Source organism: Drosophila ficusphila, unplaced genomic scaffold, assembly GCF_018152265.1.
Source record: "Drosophila ficusphila isolate 14025-0441.05 unplaced genomic scaffold, ASM1815226v1 contig_412, whole genome shotgun sequence".
In the NCBI taxonomy this organism is placed as follows: domain Eukaryota; kingdom Metazoa; phylum Arthropoda; class Insecta; order Diptera; family Drosophilidae; genus Drosophila; species Drosophila ficusphila.
This window is the reverse complement of record NW_025064326.1, coordinates 2,546,890-2,559,834: the sequence shown is the minus strand read 5'-3', so window position 1 is coordinate 2,559,834 and position 12,945 is coordinate 2,546,890. Positions and strand designations below refer to the sequence as shown.

At 43.7% G+C, this 12,945-nt stretch overlaps 4 protein-coding genes across 6 annotated transcripts; 2 read left to right on the top strand and 2 right to left on the bottom strand.

Annotated features, from left to right (window-relative positions):
• The first annotated feature begins 276 nt into the window (after positions 1-276).
• Positions 277-1,456, top strand: LOC108092569 (glycoprotein-N-acetylgalactosamine 3-beta-galactosyltransferase 1). The gene is made up of 2 exons (XM_017192210.1): positions 277-1,095; positions 1,160-1,456. The coding sequence occupies exons 1-2, from the start codon at positions 277-279 to the stop codon at positions 1,376-1,378; spliced, it is 1,038 nt and encodes a 345-aa protein (XP_017047699.1). The 3' UTR covers positions 1,379-1,456.
• LOC108092568 (glycoprotein-N-acetylgalactosamine 3-beta-galactosyltransferase 1) lies at positions 1,393-3,430 on the bottom strand. The gene is made up of 3 exons (XM_017192209.1): positions 3,199-3,430; positions 2,090-2,973; positions 1,393-1,884 (listed from the first exon to the last, which is right to left on the bottom strand). The coding sequence occupies exons 1-3, from the start codon at positions 3,239-3,241 to the stop codon at positions 1,480-1,482; spliced, it is 1,332 nt and encodes a 443-aa protein (XP_017047698.1). The 5' UTR covers positions 3,242-3,430; the 3' UTR covers positions 1,393-1,479.
• Positions 3,431-4,420: 990 nt separating this feature from the next.
• On the bottom strand, positions 4,421-11,488 carry LOC108092575 (ankyrin repeat domain-containing protein 29). 3 transcript variants are annotated; one of them, XM_017192218.2, is made up of 5 exons: positions 11,347-11,488; positions 8,572-8,898; positions 7,246-7,356; positions 5,764-6,060; positions 4,421-5,698 (listed from the first exon to the last, which is right to left on the bottom strand). In XM_017192218.2, the coding sequence occupies exons 2-5, from the start codon at positions 8,581-8,583 to the stop codon at positions 5,162-5,164; spliced, it is 957 nt and encodes a 318-aa protein (XP_017047707.1). In that variant the 5' UTR covers positions 8,584-8,898; positions 11,347-11,488; the 3' UTR covers positions 4,421-5,161. The 3 variants fall into 3 exon arrangements, with proteins under 3 accessions (XP_017047707.1, XP_017047706.1, XP_017047708.1); XM_017192217.2 differs by lacking the exon at positions 11,347-11,488 and adding an exon at positions 10,481-10,593; XM_017192219.2 differs by lacking the exons at positions 8,572-8,898; positions 11,347-11,488 and adding an exon at positions 10,481-10,593.
• Positions 11,489-11,810: 322 nt separating this feature from the next.
• LOC108092376 (40S ribosomal protein S21) lies at positions 11,811-12,469 on the top strand. The gene is made up of 4 exons (XM_017191917.1): positions 11,811-11,943; positions 12,012-12,070; positions 12,138-12,329; positions 12,387-12,469. Exons 2-4 carry the CDS (start codon positions 12,021-12,023, stop codon positions 12,394-12,396), a joined length of 252 nt encoding a protein of 83 aa, XP_017047406.1. The 5' UTR covers positions 11,811-11,943; positions 12,012-12,020; the 3' UTR covers positions 12,397-12,469.
• The last annotated feature ends 476 nt before the right edge of the window (positions 12,470-12,945 follow it).

Sequence of the window (12,945 nt, the reverse complement as noted above, 5' to 3'; positions counted from 1 at the left end):
CTAATACAGCATACTACAGCGTACGAGATTTTATAGAGCGCTATGAAAGTGATATGCTCCAAAATGATAAGAAGCCCGAAGACATATATTTGATTGCTTTAAAAATTAACATTCGGAAATCCCGAAAAATCAGCGATTCCATTAGTTATCAGATTGCGTTTGTATTTTAAGAGAACCATGAACAAGAGAATTCTTACAAGCTCAAGCGTAGCTGATAGGTGTAACAACAATATAACCAGGTGGCTCAAATCCGGAACAAGCCAGTCGCTTTGGAGAATGGAGCGAAAGGAGTGTGTTTTCGTGGATCAGTGCTATCAGAACCAGCAGCACTCGGCTGCTCCATCCCCCTGCCGACCGGTGCTCTTCCTGCTGATGGGCATCGGGATCGGCTACCTGGTCACCCAGGCGGTCCTCTGGCCGATCATAGACCTCAAGTCGCATGCGAACCGCACGGGCGGATCGGATCCCCTGGACGTCGACCTGACGGACGAGGTGAGGGTGCTGTGCTTCGTCCACACGAAGCCGAGCAACCACAGGAACCAGGCGAGGGCGGTGCTCCGAACGTGGGGAAGGAGGTGCAACAGGCTCCTCTTCTTCACCAGCCGCGTGGATCCCAGTCTGCCGGGATCCGTGGCCTTGCCGGTCGATCACAGAGAGCGGGAATCGTGGCGGAAAACCAAGGCGGCCTTGAAGTACCTCCACGAGCACCACTTGGCCGATGCCGATTGGTTCCTCGAGGCGGACGACGAGACCTACGTGGTGATGGAGAACCTGCGCTACATGGTCTACCCGTACAGTCCGGAGATGGCCATCTACTTCGGCTCCCCGGGCGCCGTGATGAGTCGCGCTGCCCTCCGCCGGTTCGTGGAGGTCTCCCTGCCCAATCCCTCCAAGTGCGAGCAGAAGGACGCGGGACCAACGGCGGGAAAGCTGAGGGAGTGCCTGGAAAATGCGAACGTGGTGGCGGGAAACTCGCACGATTCGGAGGGCAGACGGCGGATGTACCTCATCGATCCCCAGGCGAGGTCCAACCTGTACCTCCGCTATGACTCGAACTTCTGGTTCTGGAAGTTCCTCGCCTACAAAACCCAAGATGTTCGTATCTATTTTCTATATATTATCTATACATATATATATATATCATAAGCTTATATTCCAGGGTATCTTCGCTTGGTCCAAGTATGCGGTCTCTTTTCACTACGTTCAGCATCGCTATATGCACTGTTTCGAGTATATGATCTATAGATTGCGGGTTTTTGGCCGAAAGCTGCCGGTCGAGATCCTTCCAAAGAAGTATAGCATTTCCAAAAGGGAAACCATTGAAGGAGCCCAGCAAAACACCGCTGAGAAGGAGGTGCCAGCTGACTACGCCTACTGAATAACCAAATCAGGTTAAAGATAGTTGTAAAACTTTTTATTAGACAGATTTTCCGTCGAGAAAAGTCTTCACACATCATTTGTACTAGTTTGTTGGCCATGTTAGTTTCCCTTTGAGGTCTCCTTGGACTTGGACGGCTTGTCCGTCTCCTCTTCGGTGTACTCCGACTCCTCGTCCTTGGCCTCCTTCGATAGTTTCTCCCTGTACTTGGTCTCCTCTTTCTCCACCTCCTTGGAGTCCATTTCCCGGGCATCGGGTTCCTTCGGCTTCTCCGTCGTGGTCGTGTATATCCTGTCGTAGTCGTCCACCGAGTCCTCGTTACTGGCCGCCGGACGTTCGATGGGAGCAGGGAGCAGCTCTCCCACCTTAAGTTTGGCCGGCAGAGGTTCCAGGGATCGCGTGAGGCCATAGGGCTTCAGGTGGTAGATGAGGTAGTCCAGCACGTACATCAGATTCGGTGCCACGTAGTGGAAGGAGATGGCCAAGTCAGAGCAGCAATCGAGACCCTAAACAATAGAATAAATAAAGCAACCTTATAACAACTATGGCAATTATATTAGCAACCTTATAACTAAACAATTTTTGGTGAAGTTTCAGCAAGATAACTTTAAAACTGAGATACAAGTTCCGATTTGAACTGTTAGATTTTGAATACCTGGCAAACAGAATTCACTCTAACTCCACCTTAAAATATATACAATCCAGACTTACATCATCCGTTTTGTAGTACAGGTAGTTCCAGTACCAATAGTTCTTGTCCCACTTGGCAGGGATTAGGTGGTGCTCCGGGACGAAGGGGAACATGCGACCCCGTCCCGATCCGTCCCTAGAATCTCCGGCCGTCACGTTCAGGTTCTCCATGCAGCGCCCGATCTCGATGTCCTCGTTGACCACCGTGCCGGGCAGGCACATCTTGGGGTTCGGAATGCCCTCGACCACGAACCGGCGCAGGGCCTCCCGACTGAGGACGTAGCCTGCCCCGCCGGACATGTAGCCCTGCTTGACGAAGGGCTTGAACTTGAAGCCGAAGTGGACGGGGGTCTCGGGACTGTAGGGGTAGAGCATGTAGCGCATGTTCTCGATCACCGCGTAGGTGTCGTCGTCCGCCTTGTAGAAGAAGTCCGCGTCGTTGTAGTGGTGGTGGTAGACGTACGTGAACGCCGCCTTCACCTTGGCCCACAGGTTCTCCCGGCCCTCGCCCACATTCAGCCGCACCGTGGGCAACTCCTCGTCCTCGCCGGAGCTCATGAAGAGCAGGATGTTGCAGCGCTTGCCCCACGTCCGCTTCACGTGGCGCGCCTTCTTCTTGTGGTTGGTGGGGTTGGTCATCACCCAGCAGAGGATGCGCACCTCCCTCTTCAGCTGCTCGGCCACGGTGGTGTTGTCGTTGGAGTGATCGTGCCGGAAGGGATCGCCCGCCGGCGCCACTTGAACCTGGTTCGTTGCCTGGGGATTCCCGATCAGGCTCATCCGCCGGCTGAGGTACGGATAGAGACTCTCATGGGGCGAAATGCTCGAGAAGAGCTGCGCCAGGCAGTACCCCACCACAAGGCCCACAATCAGGGTAAAAACCGAGCGGTTCTTGGAGCGGGGAGCTGTAAAGAAAACGATTATTTAAACATTAACTATTTTCAACTGTTAGAAATTTCGGGTTTTTGCCACTTCTGGGAAAATTTTCCCAGCCGTATTTAAATTATTAGTACTTGGAAATTCCCAAATTTAAAAGAGGAAGAGGGTTGAAAAGATTGCTTATTCATAAAGAAAAGCCATTAAGGAAATACGAAATGTCTCTTTTAAAAGACATAAAACTGTATAATCACCTTCTGTTATCAAAGAACGCGACAATAAACTTGCACTTGTCATTTTTGCAAATTAATCTTAAAACTTTTTTAGGTCACTTGAAATTTCCCTTTCTACCGGGAACCAAATGAAAGTATTTCAGTTGTGCAAACAAAATGTTGGCTATGTGTCCATTTACAAATACGTCAAGACTTGTAGACTCTATTCTGAACTAGAACTGAACCCGAATGCGTTTGTCAATCGACTGAGCAACATAAGCTCAGTCTGGGTCTGGATCTGATCAGATGGCTTCAGATATAGTTTTTGAAAAACAGTTGATTAAACATAACTTGTGAGGTAACCACAGCGAAAGGGTACATATGACTTTGTACTGAAAAGTAACTAAGTAATAAAAAAAATAAAAAAACATCTACAGGGTGCGCCATCTCGAGCTTCGGTATGAAAATATTAAATAACTTTGGAAAAAAACAAAAATTCATGGAAAATGTTTTACATTTATTTAGATTGATCCTTTACAATTCATTTGAGTTAGTTTTTGAACACAATATCGACTAAGTGACTTCCTTTGTTCTTGATGGCAAAAAGTGTCCTTTTTCGAGCATTTTCCATTACTTTATTGAGAAATCAGCCGATATATTGGCCATTTCGGTGCGAATACTCTCCTTGAGCTCTGTGATGGTCTAGGGCTTGCTTATGTATACCCCACAAAAAGAAATCCGGCGGGGTCAAGTCCGGCCAGTCGATATCGCCTCTTTTTGACACAACGCATCCAGGAATTTTGCTGCAAAAACTGCATGGTTTCGTTTGCTGTGTGACATGGGACCCCGTCCTGCTGTAACCAGAAATTTTCTAGACCCTTCAAAAACTAACTCAAATGAATTGTAAAGGATCAATCTAAATAAACATAAAACATTTTCCATGAATTTTTGTTTTTTTCCAAAGTTATTCAATATTTTCATACCGAAGCTCGAGATGGCGCACCCTGTATATATATCTTAAAAGTTTTGAAACATTTCTATGGCAATTCTTCTTCATCAATCAACAAAAGTATTACGAAGTTTTTAGGTAACTGTTTTCGAATTAACCTGTAACCGTTTGTAGAAAGCTTTTAGCCAAGGCTCAAACTAACAGGTAAGCTTAAGGTAAAGCTGTTAACTTTAAATAACACATGCCAACAAAATCTCCAAACTTTTTATAGGTAGTAGTCCTCCCATCATATTTATTCAAAATAAAACCAATCACTTATCGTGTGTCAATTTATTAAACTTGCAAAAATGTGGACTATACTTAAAATGTAATAAAGTAAGAAATTAATTAATTACCGTATCTACCTTACAGGGAAACAAGCAGAAAACCATCGCGTGTAACTAATTGCTAATTTAAGGACAAAAAGGCGTTCAAACATAAAGCACTTGTCAACAATTGCTTAGGGTCGAGTGGGTCTATAAGTAGGTTTAAGTATAGTTTAAATATAAGTTAATATATATGGTTATGTACAGGGGGCGTTGTAACATTCTCTTTTCATGGGTTCATGTTAACATCTTTATAGTAACGTTATTGTTATGGTTAGTGTTAAATTCAAAATACAAGCTCCGAGTGGTTTTTAATATGAGTGATACGGCTTATCTGATAAATAGTTTGGTTTCCTCGGGGTAGGCCATTAAGTTTAGCTTGGACGTGTTTTACTAGTGGTTGTTGCTTTTTCTGTTTTTTTTTTTTCTGTTTGTGCGGAAGTGAGCACTACACTGGGCAAAGGGAAGTGGTTCCTAAAAACTCAAAGGTTCCCAGGATATATATGAGATACATTACACTCTTTTTGGGGGTTTTCAAACCGCAGCACAAATCGTTATTCGCCACTTTCGCTTGCCCAGTGTCGGATCTACACCTCTGGCTCCTCTTGCCTCTATTTTTCTGTGGGCTCAAGCAGAAAGGCCAAGGGATTGTGCATGAAGGTACTTCGGAGGCTTCGCAGGTGCATGCCCCTTACGTCCGGACCGTGGACGAGACGCCAGACGCGACCATCGCCTTCGTGCTGCGCGCCACCATCGTGCGGATCCGCTCCTGGAGGTAATCACAGATGGAGGTGTACTTCTGCTGGTGGGCCAGCTGGAGGGCGGTCAGGCCGTCCTGGTTCTTCAGCAGGACGTCGCTGCCGGCGGCCACCAGCTGCTTGCAGACGGTCATGTGCCCGAACATGGCGGCGGCGTGCAGGGCGGACTCCCCGTTGGGCAGCTGGCCGAGATTGGGGCGATACTTGAGCAGCACGGTGATCACGGCCGCATGGCCCTTGTGGGCGGCCTTAAACAGGGGCGTGGCGCCGTCGCACCGAACCGTGTCCACATTGGCGCCGTTCTGCAGCAGCACCTTGCAGATGTGATCCTGGCCCATCTGGGCGGCGATCCAAAGGGGCGTGGCTCCATCTATCCGCTTGATGTCGATCTCGGCGCCGGCCTGAATGAGCAGCGATAAGACGGTGCGATGACCATTCTGGGCGGAGATAAACACTGGGGTAGCTCGATCCTTTTGGGGAAAAATAAACACTATATTCTGTAATCCTTTCAAGCAGAAATCCTAAGGGCACACACCTTCATGTGGGCATTCACATTCGCTCCGCAATCCAACAGCTCGCGCACGATCTTCACATGACCACCTTGGGCCGCCACAAAAAGGGGCGTGCCTCCGTCCGCAGAGGGCGTGTCCACACTGGCGCCCGCCTTCATCAGGATCTTCACCACGTCCAGGTGGCCGCCTTGGGCGGCAAAGAAAAGGGGCGTGGTGCCCGTGAGGCGCCGCGAGTTGGGATCCGCTCCCTGATCGAGCAGCTCCATCACACAGTACGTGTGTCCTCCGGCAGCAGCCAAAATTAGTGGGGTTGTTCCGTCCTATAAGTAGAATATTATAATATTAAGCAAACAATTGTATTTTAGGATTGAATAGATTACAACCTATGAACTTATTTTTAAGCCGATTTATAATAAAAACATTTATTCCAGTTGATTTAGCAAGCACAAATAGACATTGCTTTGAAAATTCCCAGCTTATGTTTATTTGAAATGCAATGCGATAAATGAAAAACCATTTGCTTTAATTGTTTAATTGACCATCAAACGGCTTGAATGGCAAATTGCGATTAGTTTCACCGCCTCAACGCCAAATCGTTTCGTGTGGATTTGCATGCAAGTCCACTGCTCGGACTCAACAAAAACTAAGCAGACGGAAAACAAAATGAAAATAGTTGTACGAGTATATCCCAGAGCGAAAATCGCGCTACAAATCGCAAATCGCTCGCGATGCACTCGGAATGGTCTGAATAAATAAAAACGAGGGAGTCACGTAGCTCCCCATTCGTGGACTCTGCAGACCAGCTGGCATAATATAGTATAATACCCCAGCGATGGCACACTGCCCCCGCAGCCCACTTTCCCTTGCTTTCCCTTGGCTTTCCTTTCCCTTCCTTTGGTCTTGAGTCTACGCTCCGCTGATCCGCCAGGGAAATTTCATTTCATTTTTTATACACCGACTGCGGGTGCTAAAGTACGGCTTAAATCCAAGAAGTTAACAGGTGGAAGATTCACTTGTTGCTTTACTCAGTTGATTATCCCTTAGGTGAGCAACTAAAACGGAGTGATTAACTATCTTCTTTGATTGGAATAACAGATGAGATTAACTAGAGGTAAAGTACTTTGTAATTTAATATTAAATAATACAAAATTAAAGGGTATATGCACTTCATCACTACTTCTTAAAAATATTGTATTTAGCTTTTGCTTTTGGCGGCTCTTCGTTGGCTGCATTTTTCGTCTTCTTTGCCAATTGGTGCGTACTTAAGTCAGCAACGAAGTGTTAACTGATTTTTACGCTGTTAAGTCTCAAACAAAATATTTTGGCAAAACATTTCGTAATATTTCTCTGACAGCATTTTGAAGTCGCATGTGTCACGCTTTACCGATTGCATGTTCGACTACATAACTAAAGTGCATGGAGTTTAAATGGTCTTGTGTAACTCGCTTTGACTTCTCTTAATGCACATTTGCAGTAGCATATTTAGTACTCAAAATTAAACCTACCTCATCTTTGCAGTCCACGTGCACCTTTCCGCTGTCCAGCACTCGAAGAAGGGCCACTTCATCGCCCCTCATCGCCGCCATGTGCAGCTGAACATCCGAGGGCGTCTCCTTCTGTGGGGCAGCAAAAAGAGAATCAAATCAATTACCCATTTGGCCTGCAGCAGCTGTCAAAATGAAGATATATTTGGGAAATGATACAGACACCCCCAGACAAGCCCCATGGCCAAAAACCCTCCATTTATACATACATACATACATATGTATGTGTGTACACAGCTCCCCAATCTGGGGCGCCACTTGGGGAGATGAGTTTTCCTGTTTTCAGTAATTAGGGTCAGATCATCATTACTATTTTATAACGGATGTCGGACCACATTGAAGGCAGTTTATTTCAAAGTTAGATTTAACCCTTAGCTGGGCAGGGTTTCTGCGATTCGAATTCTTGGATAACCGAATAATATTTGTTATAAATTAATTATTTCTATTATTATATATATTTTTAAAATTAAAGAGTTAATCAAAGTATTTGAAATCCCTGCGAACCATTCAAGGGTTAAATCGCATGCCAATCTCCCCAGAAACATGCACTAACTACGGCCGCCCAAGTCGCAGCCCATGACCATTCGTATTCGTGCAAAAAGGGAAATGCAATAAATATTTTCGCAAGCTAGAAATGTCAACATTGCGTTAATGAAGCGAATTAAGTGGCCCACATGTGTGTGCATGTGTGTGTTTTAGCCAGGTAGGTATGTAGGTAGGGGGCATGATGAAGTGGGCTGAAGCACCTGTTGAAAGGCAAAGACAAGTGAAAACCCTCAGAAGAAAATGACGTGACTCAAGTTGCTGGGGGAAACAATGCAAATGCTGTTGGAGTGACATAATGACAATAAGACGGTGATGCCATCGTGATCATAAGGTTGGGATATGTACAGGTATCAGCAGGTGAGAAGCACTTTTAAAGCTTCGGACATAAATTGAACATGAACGATCTTATTGCAATCCATTAATTAATATACTCTTATTTATCTTCATAATTGTTTGCACTAATCACTTGAGTTCACAGGGATTATGTTATTTACTTTATAGGGTAATAACTTTTCAGGTTTGCCTTTTTCTTTTATTTTAATGAAGAGCAATAACAGTTCACTTTTCGCTGCTGGTCTTTAATTTTATGAAGGTGAATGAGCAGCTTAGTTGCTCCAAGAATTTTTAGTTGCCAAGCGAGCTCCTTTCGACCATTTGGCGATTCCCATTTAGGAGCCATCAAACTCGATTCGAATGAGTCAATTACGAGCTATATAGGTCGATGGTCGGGCATTTACTCACCTTAAGCGACATGCCGGCGGCTCCAATCTCTGCTGCCTGGCCTCTGGGTCTATTTTGTGGCTCTCGAGCGATTGCACCTGCTTACAAGCCCGTTTCCATTGACCGATTTTCCGAACTGTAACGCTGCCCCTCCAGCGACGGCAACAACTTCTGGCTGAACAACAGCAGCAAGATCAGCAGGCAGGCAAGTGGCACCAAATCAAATCACAACAAAAACAGCAGCCGCACCAACAACAACAACAACAACGGGCAACACTGGATGCGGCATGATTGTCCCAAGTGCAAGTCTAAGTTTAATTCCAAGCGACCAGTTTCCGAAAGTCAGCACTGCAAATTGTGGAGAAAAAGAGCACAGGCAAAGGCACGGGCCACATTAAAATTAAGTTGCCGCGAATATAAACGGGTTTTCGTACTCCAAAGCTTAGAATTATAATGCACAAAACGGGGAAAAGAAAAAGTTGCAATCGGAATGGGAGGAGTTCTTGGGAAAAGGCCTGAAAACTAAGCTCTGGTGAAAGGTGCTGCTTAGCTATAAGGAATAATGAGAAATAAGTGTTTTTTTGGGGATTCTGTATTTAAACCTTAGAATTGTAAGGAAAAGGTTTTCTCATGTATGTAAATCTTTACCCCTTTAATTAATTTCCTTTTCTAGAAAGTACACTTTTTCTATCTTTTCTTTTTGTTTGCTCATCATGCGATTTTCCCTGCTGCAACAGCAAAACAATTAATTTTTTTTTGCATGCTGTAATTTTTGTGTTGTTAATAGGAACTCCCCTGGAAATTGACAAGCGGCACCTCAGATCAGCCTGACTTGGCTCTATCATCACGCAACGAGCCAGTCAAAGTGAAGCGTTTTCTTTTACTTTTCTTTTTGTGGGCTTTTACTTTACATTGCTTTATTAATTGCAATTCATGCAGTCGCACTTTTTCTAGTTTTCAGTTTTTCTTGCTTTTTATAAGCCATCATCAACCATCGTGGTGGGGATGGATGACCATGTTTCCCTTTTGCCTCTAAACTTTTGACCTAGAAAGTGTTTTAGTTTCGGGTTTTCTTCATGTGGCGCATCTTCATAATCATCTTCTTGAGCAGACACGCAATGTGTGCCGCTGACATCATGAGTTTTCCTTTGTTTGTTCAGATTCTTAATTGCCCTTTTGAAATGTTTTTTTCGGATTTGGTTTCCATTGGGAATACTATACAACTCAAATATGGTCTGAATGAAGATGCCGTTAAAGGCAGCTTCTGGGAGTAGAATACATTTTATGACCGGTTTCCTCTTAGAAGTCGAATTAAAATTGACCAAATATATTTTTAAATATTTTGAATAAAGGAAAATAGTTTGCCAGAGAGTTGTAAGATTTACTTTTTTTGGTAATGCTTAACCTACTTGCAAAATGCTCATGTTTGTGTTTAGATAAGTGTACAATCTGATATGATGTCGGTTATAAATGCTACAAATACGATACCTTCTATGCAACAGTGTAATGCCAAACTGATAAGATTATTTCGACAGGGACTTGGGGTTTCGCTAAGGTTTCCAAATAATCAATAATGCTTTCAAAACAACCGAACTTTATTGATTGGACCATTTACTAAGTATATGTTGTTACAAAATCTCGAACTCCATTATAGCCAATTACTATTTGTTATACTTTTTATTACGAGCACTGTGATTAGTTTCACTTTCAGTCCGATTCATTTATTATTTTGCCCCTTTATTAGGGGTCGCGGGGTTTCAGCTATTTTGTGTTTGAGCTTATAAATAGCATCTCACGTTATCATGATCTCATTTCATTTTATCTTTTTGCTCGCGCCTCAAAATAACGCGCCGCTAAACTATTATGCAAAAATTTCATAATTTGCACAAACAAAAGGTCAACAGGCTGTTTAACCACTTGTGAATCTCACCTCTAGAAGTATTTAGACCCGATAAAACTCGATGCCCAACTAACAACAGCAAACCAAAAGTCACGCCGCTTCTGATTTCAAAAACCAAACGACGCGGAGTGAACCGATTTCTTTCAAAGTTGGCGAGCAACTGAGAAGGCTAAATCCAAAACCAAATGGGAGAGCTGTAGCTTATTTCATGTTACCCCGTACTCGTTGTGTATATTGGCTATTGAAATTGTGGCCAATAATATTTACAAATTTATTTCTTGTTCTACTTTTTCGTAACCAACCCAAGGATTGGTATTAATCTTCAACAAGTTACACAAAATGATGTGACTTTATATTTAAATCAAAGTGGAATTATGAGCCAACAAAGGTGTGGCTGATATTTCCATGCAAGATGGTTACATTTATTGATTTTGTCTTGATATTAAGAGCACTGTGATCTTTTCTTTGAAATATATGCGAGCATATTATTTTCTCTCTAGAAACAGAGGTAATATCACGTCGATTTATTTGGAGCCCAACCTAATCGAGAGAGAAAAAAGATCGCAGTGCGGCAAGTGCAATGTGCCAACAACTAAGCCTGACCCCAGGCGCCGCCGTTGAAAGTTCATTGAGTATACGACGCCTATAAATAGGCAACGTGGACTGTAAATTCCGAGACATGGCGCGCATTAATTTGCAATGAAAACAATATCACCCATTTCCCCTTCCGCCCACTCGCACACACACGCGAAATCGCAATAAAAATGCCTCGACTAACGGAATCCGCTTCCCATTGACGAAAATCGCTGCTGACACCAAGCGAGGTCAAAAGAAATGCCCCTGAGCACCCAGCCCAACAGAAACAATCACAGACTTTTGGCAAAATCAATACTTACATGCTAGGTAAAATAAATCGGTGGCGAAGGGACCTATAAATATTATAGTAAGGCTCACTAATGGGTGTCGTTTACTTGATGCACCGTAGAATATGCAAGAGAATTTTCCCGACGCGAAATTTGCAGCCTACATTAAGGCTTAAAGAAGTGTGACCGGTCGATAGAAAGCTAACTATCTGTTCCGTTTTGGCTTGCATGAGAGTTAGGTATTTTATTCTTGGCATGGAAAATAAACAAAGTCTTTTTTTAATGCCAAAAATTAAAATATCAACTGGTTGAGCAGATAATTTTACACTTAAATTTCAGTAATCTATGATATTTTATTTTTTATATGAAATACCAAAACCCTAAGGAAGCGGTCACCCAAGGTAAAGTACCTAAAACATCCGGCAGGGGTCGCCAAGACATTTCTACCATGGTCGCCAACCGGGACAGTGAAAAAATCAAAACACTGATTTCAAAAAATCGATACTATCGTTTGTGAGACCGATTTTTCGCAGCTCCAGCGCCCAGCGCAGCCAACTTCACGTCTTTCTTTCTCTTTTTCGCCTCCACCGACGAGTTGCGGTCGCTAGATTTGTAAATTTCTACAAAAAAGTGAGTTTGGCAGAGTTGGCACCCATGTAATGCTTATAAATAACACACAAACTATTCTGTCCTTACAGCCCACTAAAATGGAGAACGACGCCGGTGAGAATGTTGATCTGTACGTGCCCCGCAAGTGGTAAGTGTAAAACACGTGTTCCCCGGCGCATTTCGGTGATCGCACTACTGATACCCTTTTTGTGCAGCTCGGCATCGAACAGGATCATCCACGCCAAGGACCACGCCTCCGTGCAGCTGAGCATCGTGGATGTGGACCCCGAGACCGGTCGCCAGACCGACGGATCCAAGACCTACGCCATCTGCGGAGAGATCCGTCGTATGGGCGAGTCCGACGACTGCATCGTGCGTCTGGCCAAGAAGGACGGCCTCATTACCAAGTGAGTTGAGACCTAACTGTTCAGTATGACATTTTCTTATCCTTGATTAATTTGCAGGAACTTCTAAGCGTGTCGAACCCACAACTAGATCTTGATTTGGTAATAAAGCGAATTCCCTATGTAATTTAACGTTAAACGTTCGCAATTGTGTTTACATTTTGACATAAACAATGGAAAGTGGACATTTTCAGGTGGTTAAGAATTGGTGAAGTTTTAGTTTCTTATCTCTATTGTCAAATGAATCTCAAAAGTCAGTCAATTATCTAAAGGATCTGATTTGTGGTGTCTGAAGAAACTCGGATTCGATGAAGTACCTGACAAATTATAGTAAACTAAATGTATGGAGCATAGTGAATTTAACAACCAAAATATTTACAATATTTTTCTGCCTCTCCTCAATCGTTAAGCCAAACTTAGCACAATTGGGGAAATATGTGGCTTTTCAGAAATCCAAAGCTCTTTAAAGGTAGTTTACAAGTACGATTTGGCTACTGTATTATTAAATCAATAACAGACTCCTTGCGCTTAAATTAATAACGGCCAACTAACTATAAACATAATATTTATAATTGCTTGAAAACCAAACAACTTTTTGAATATTGCAACTCAGTATGAC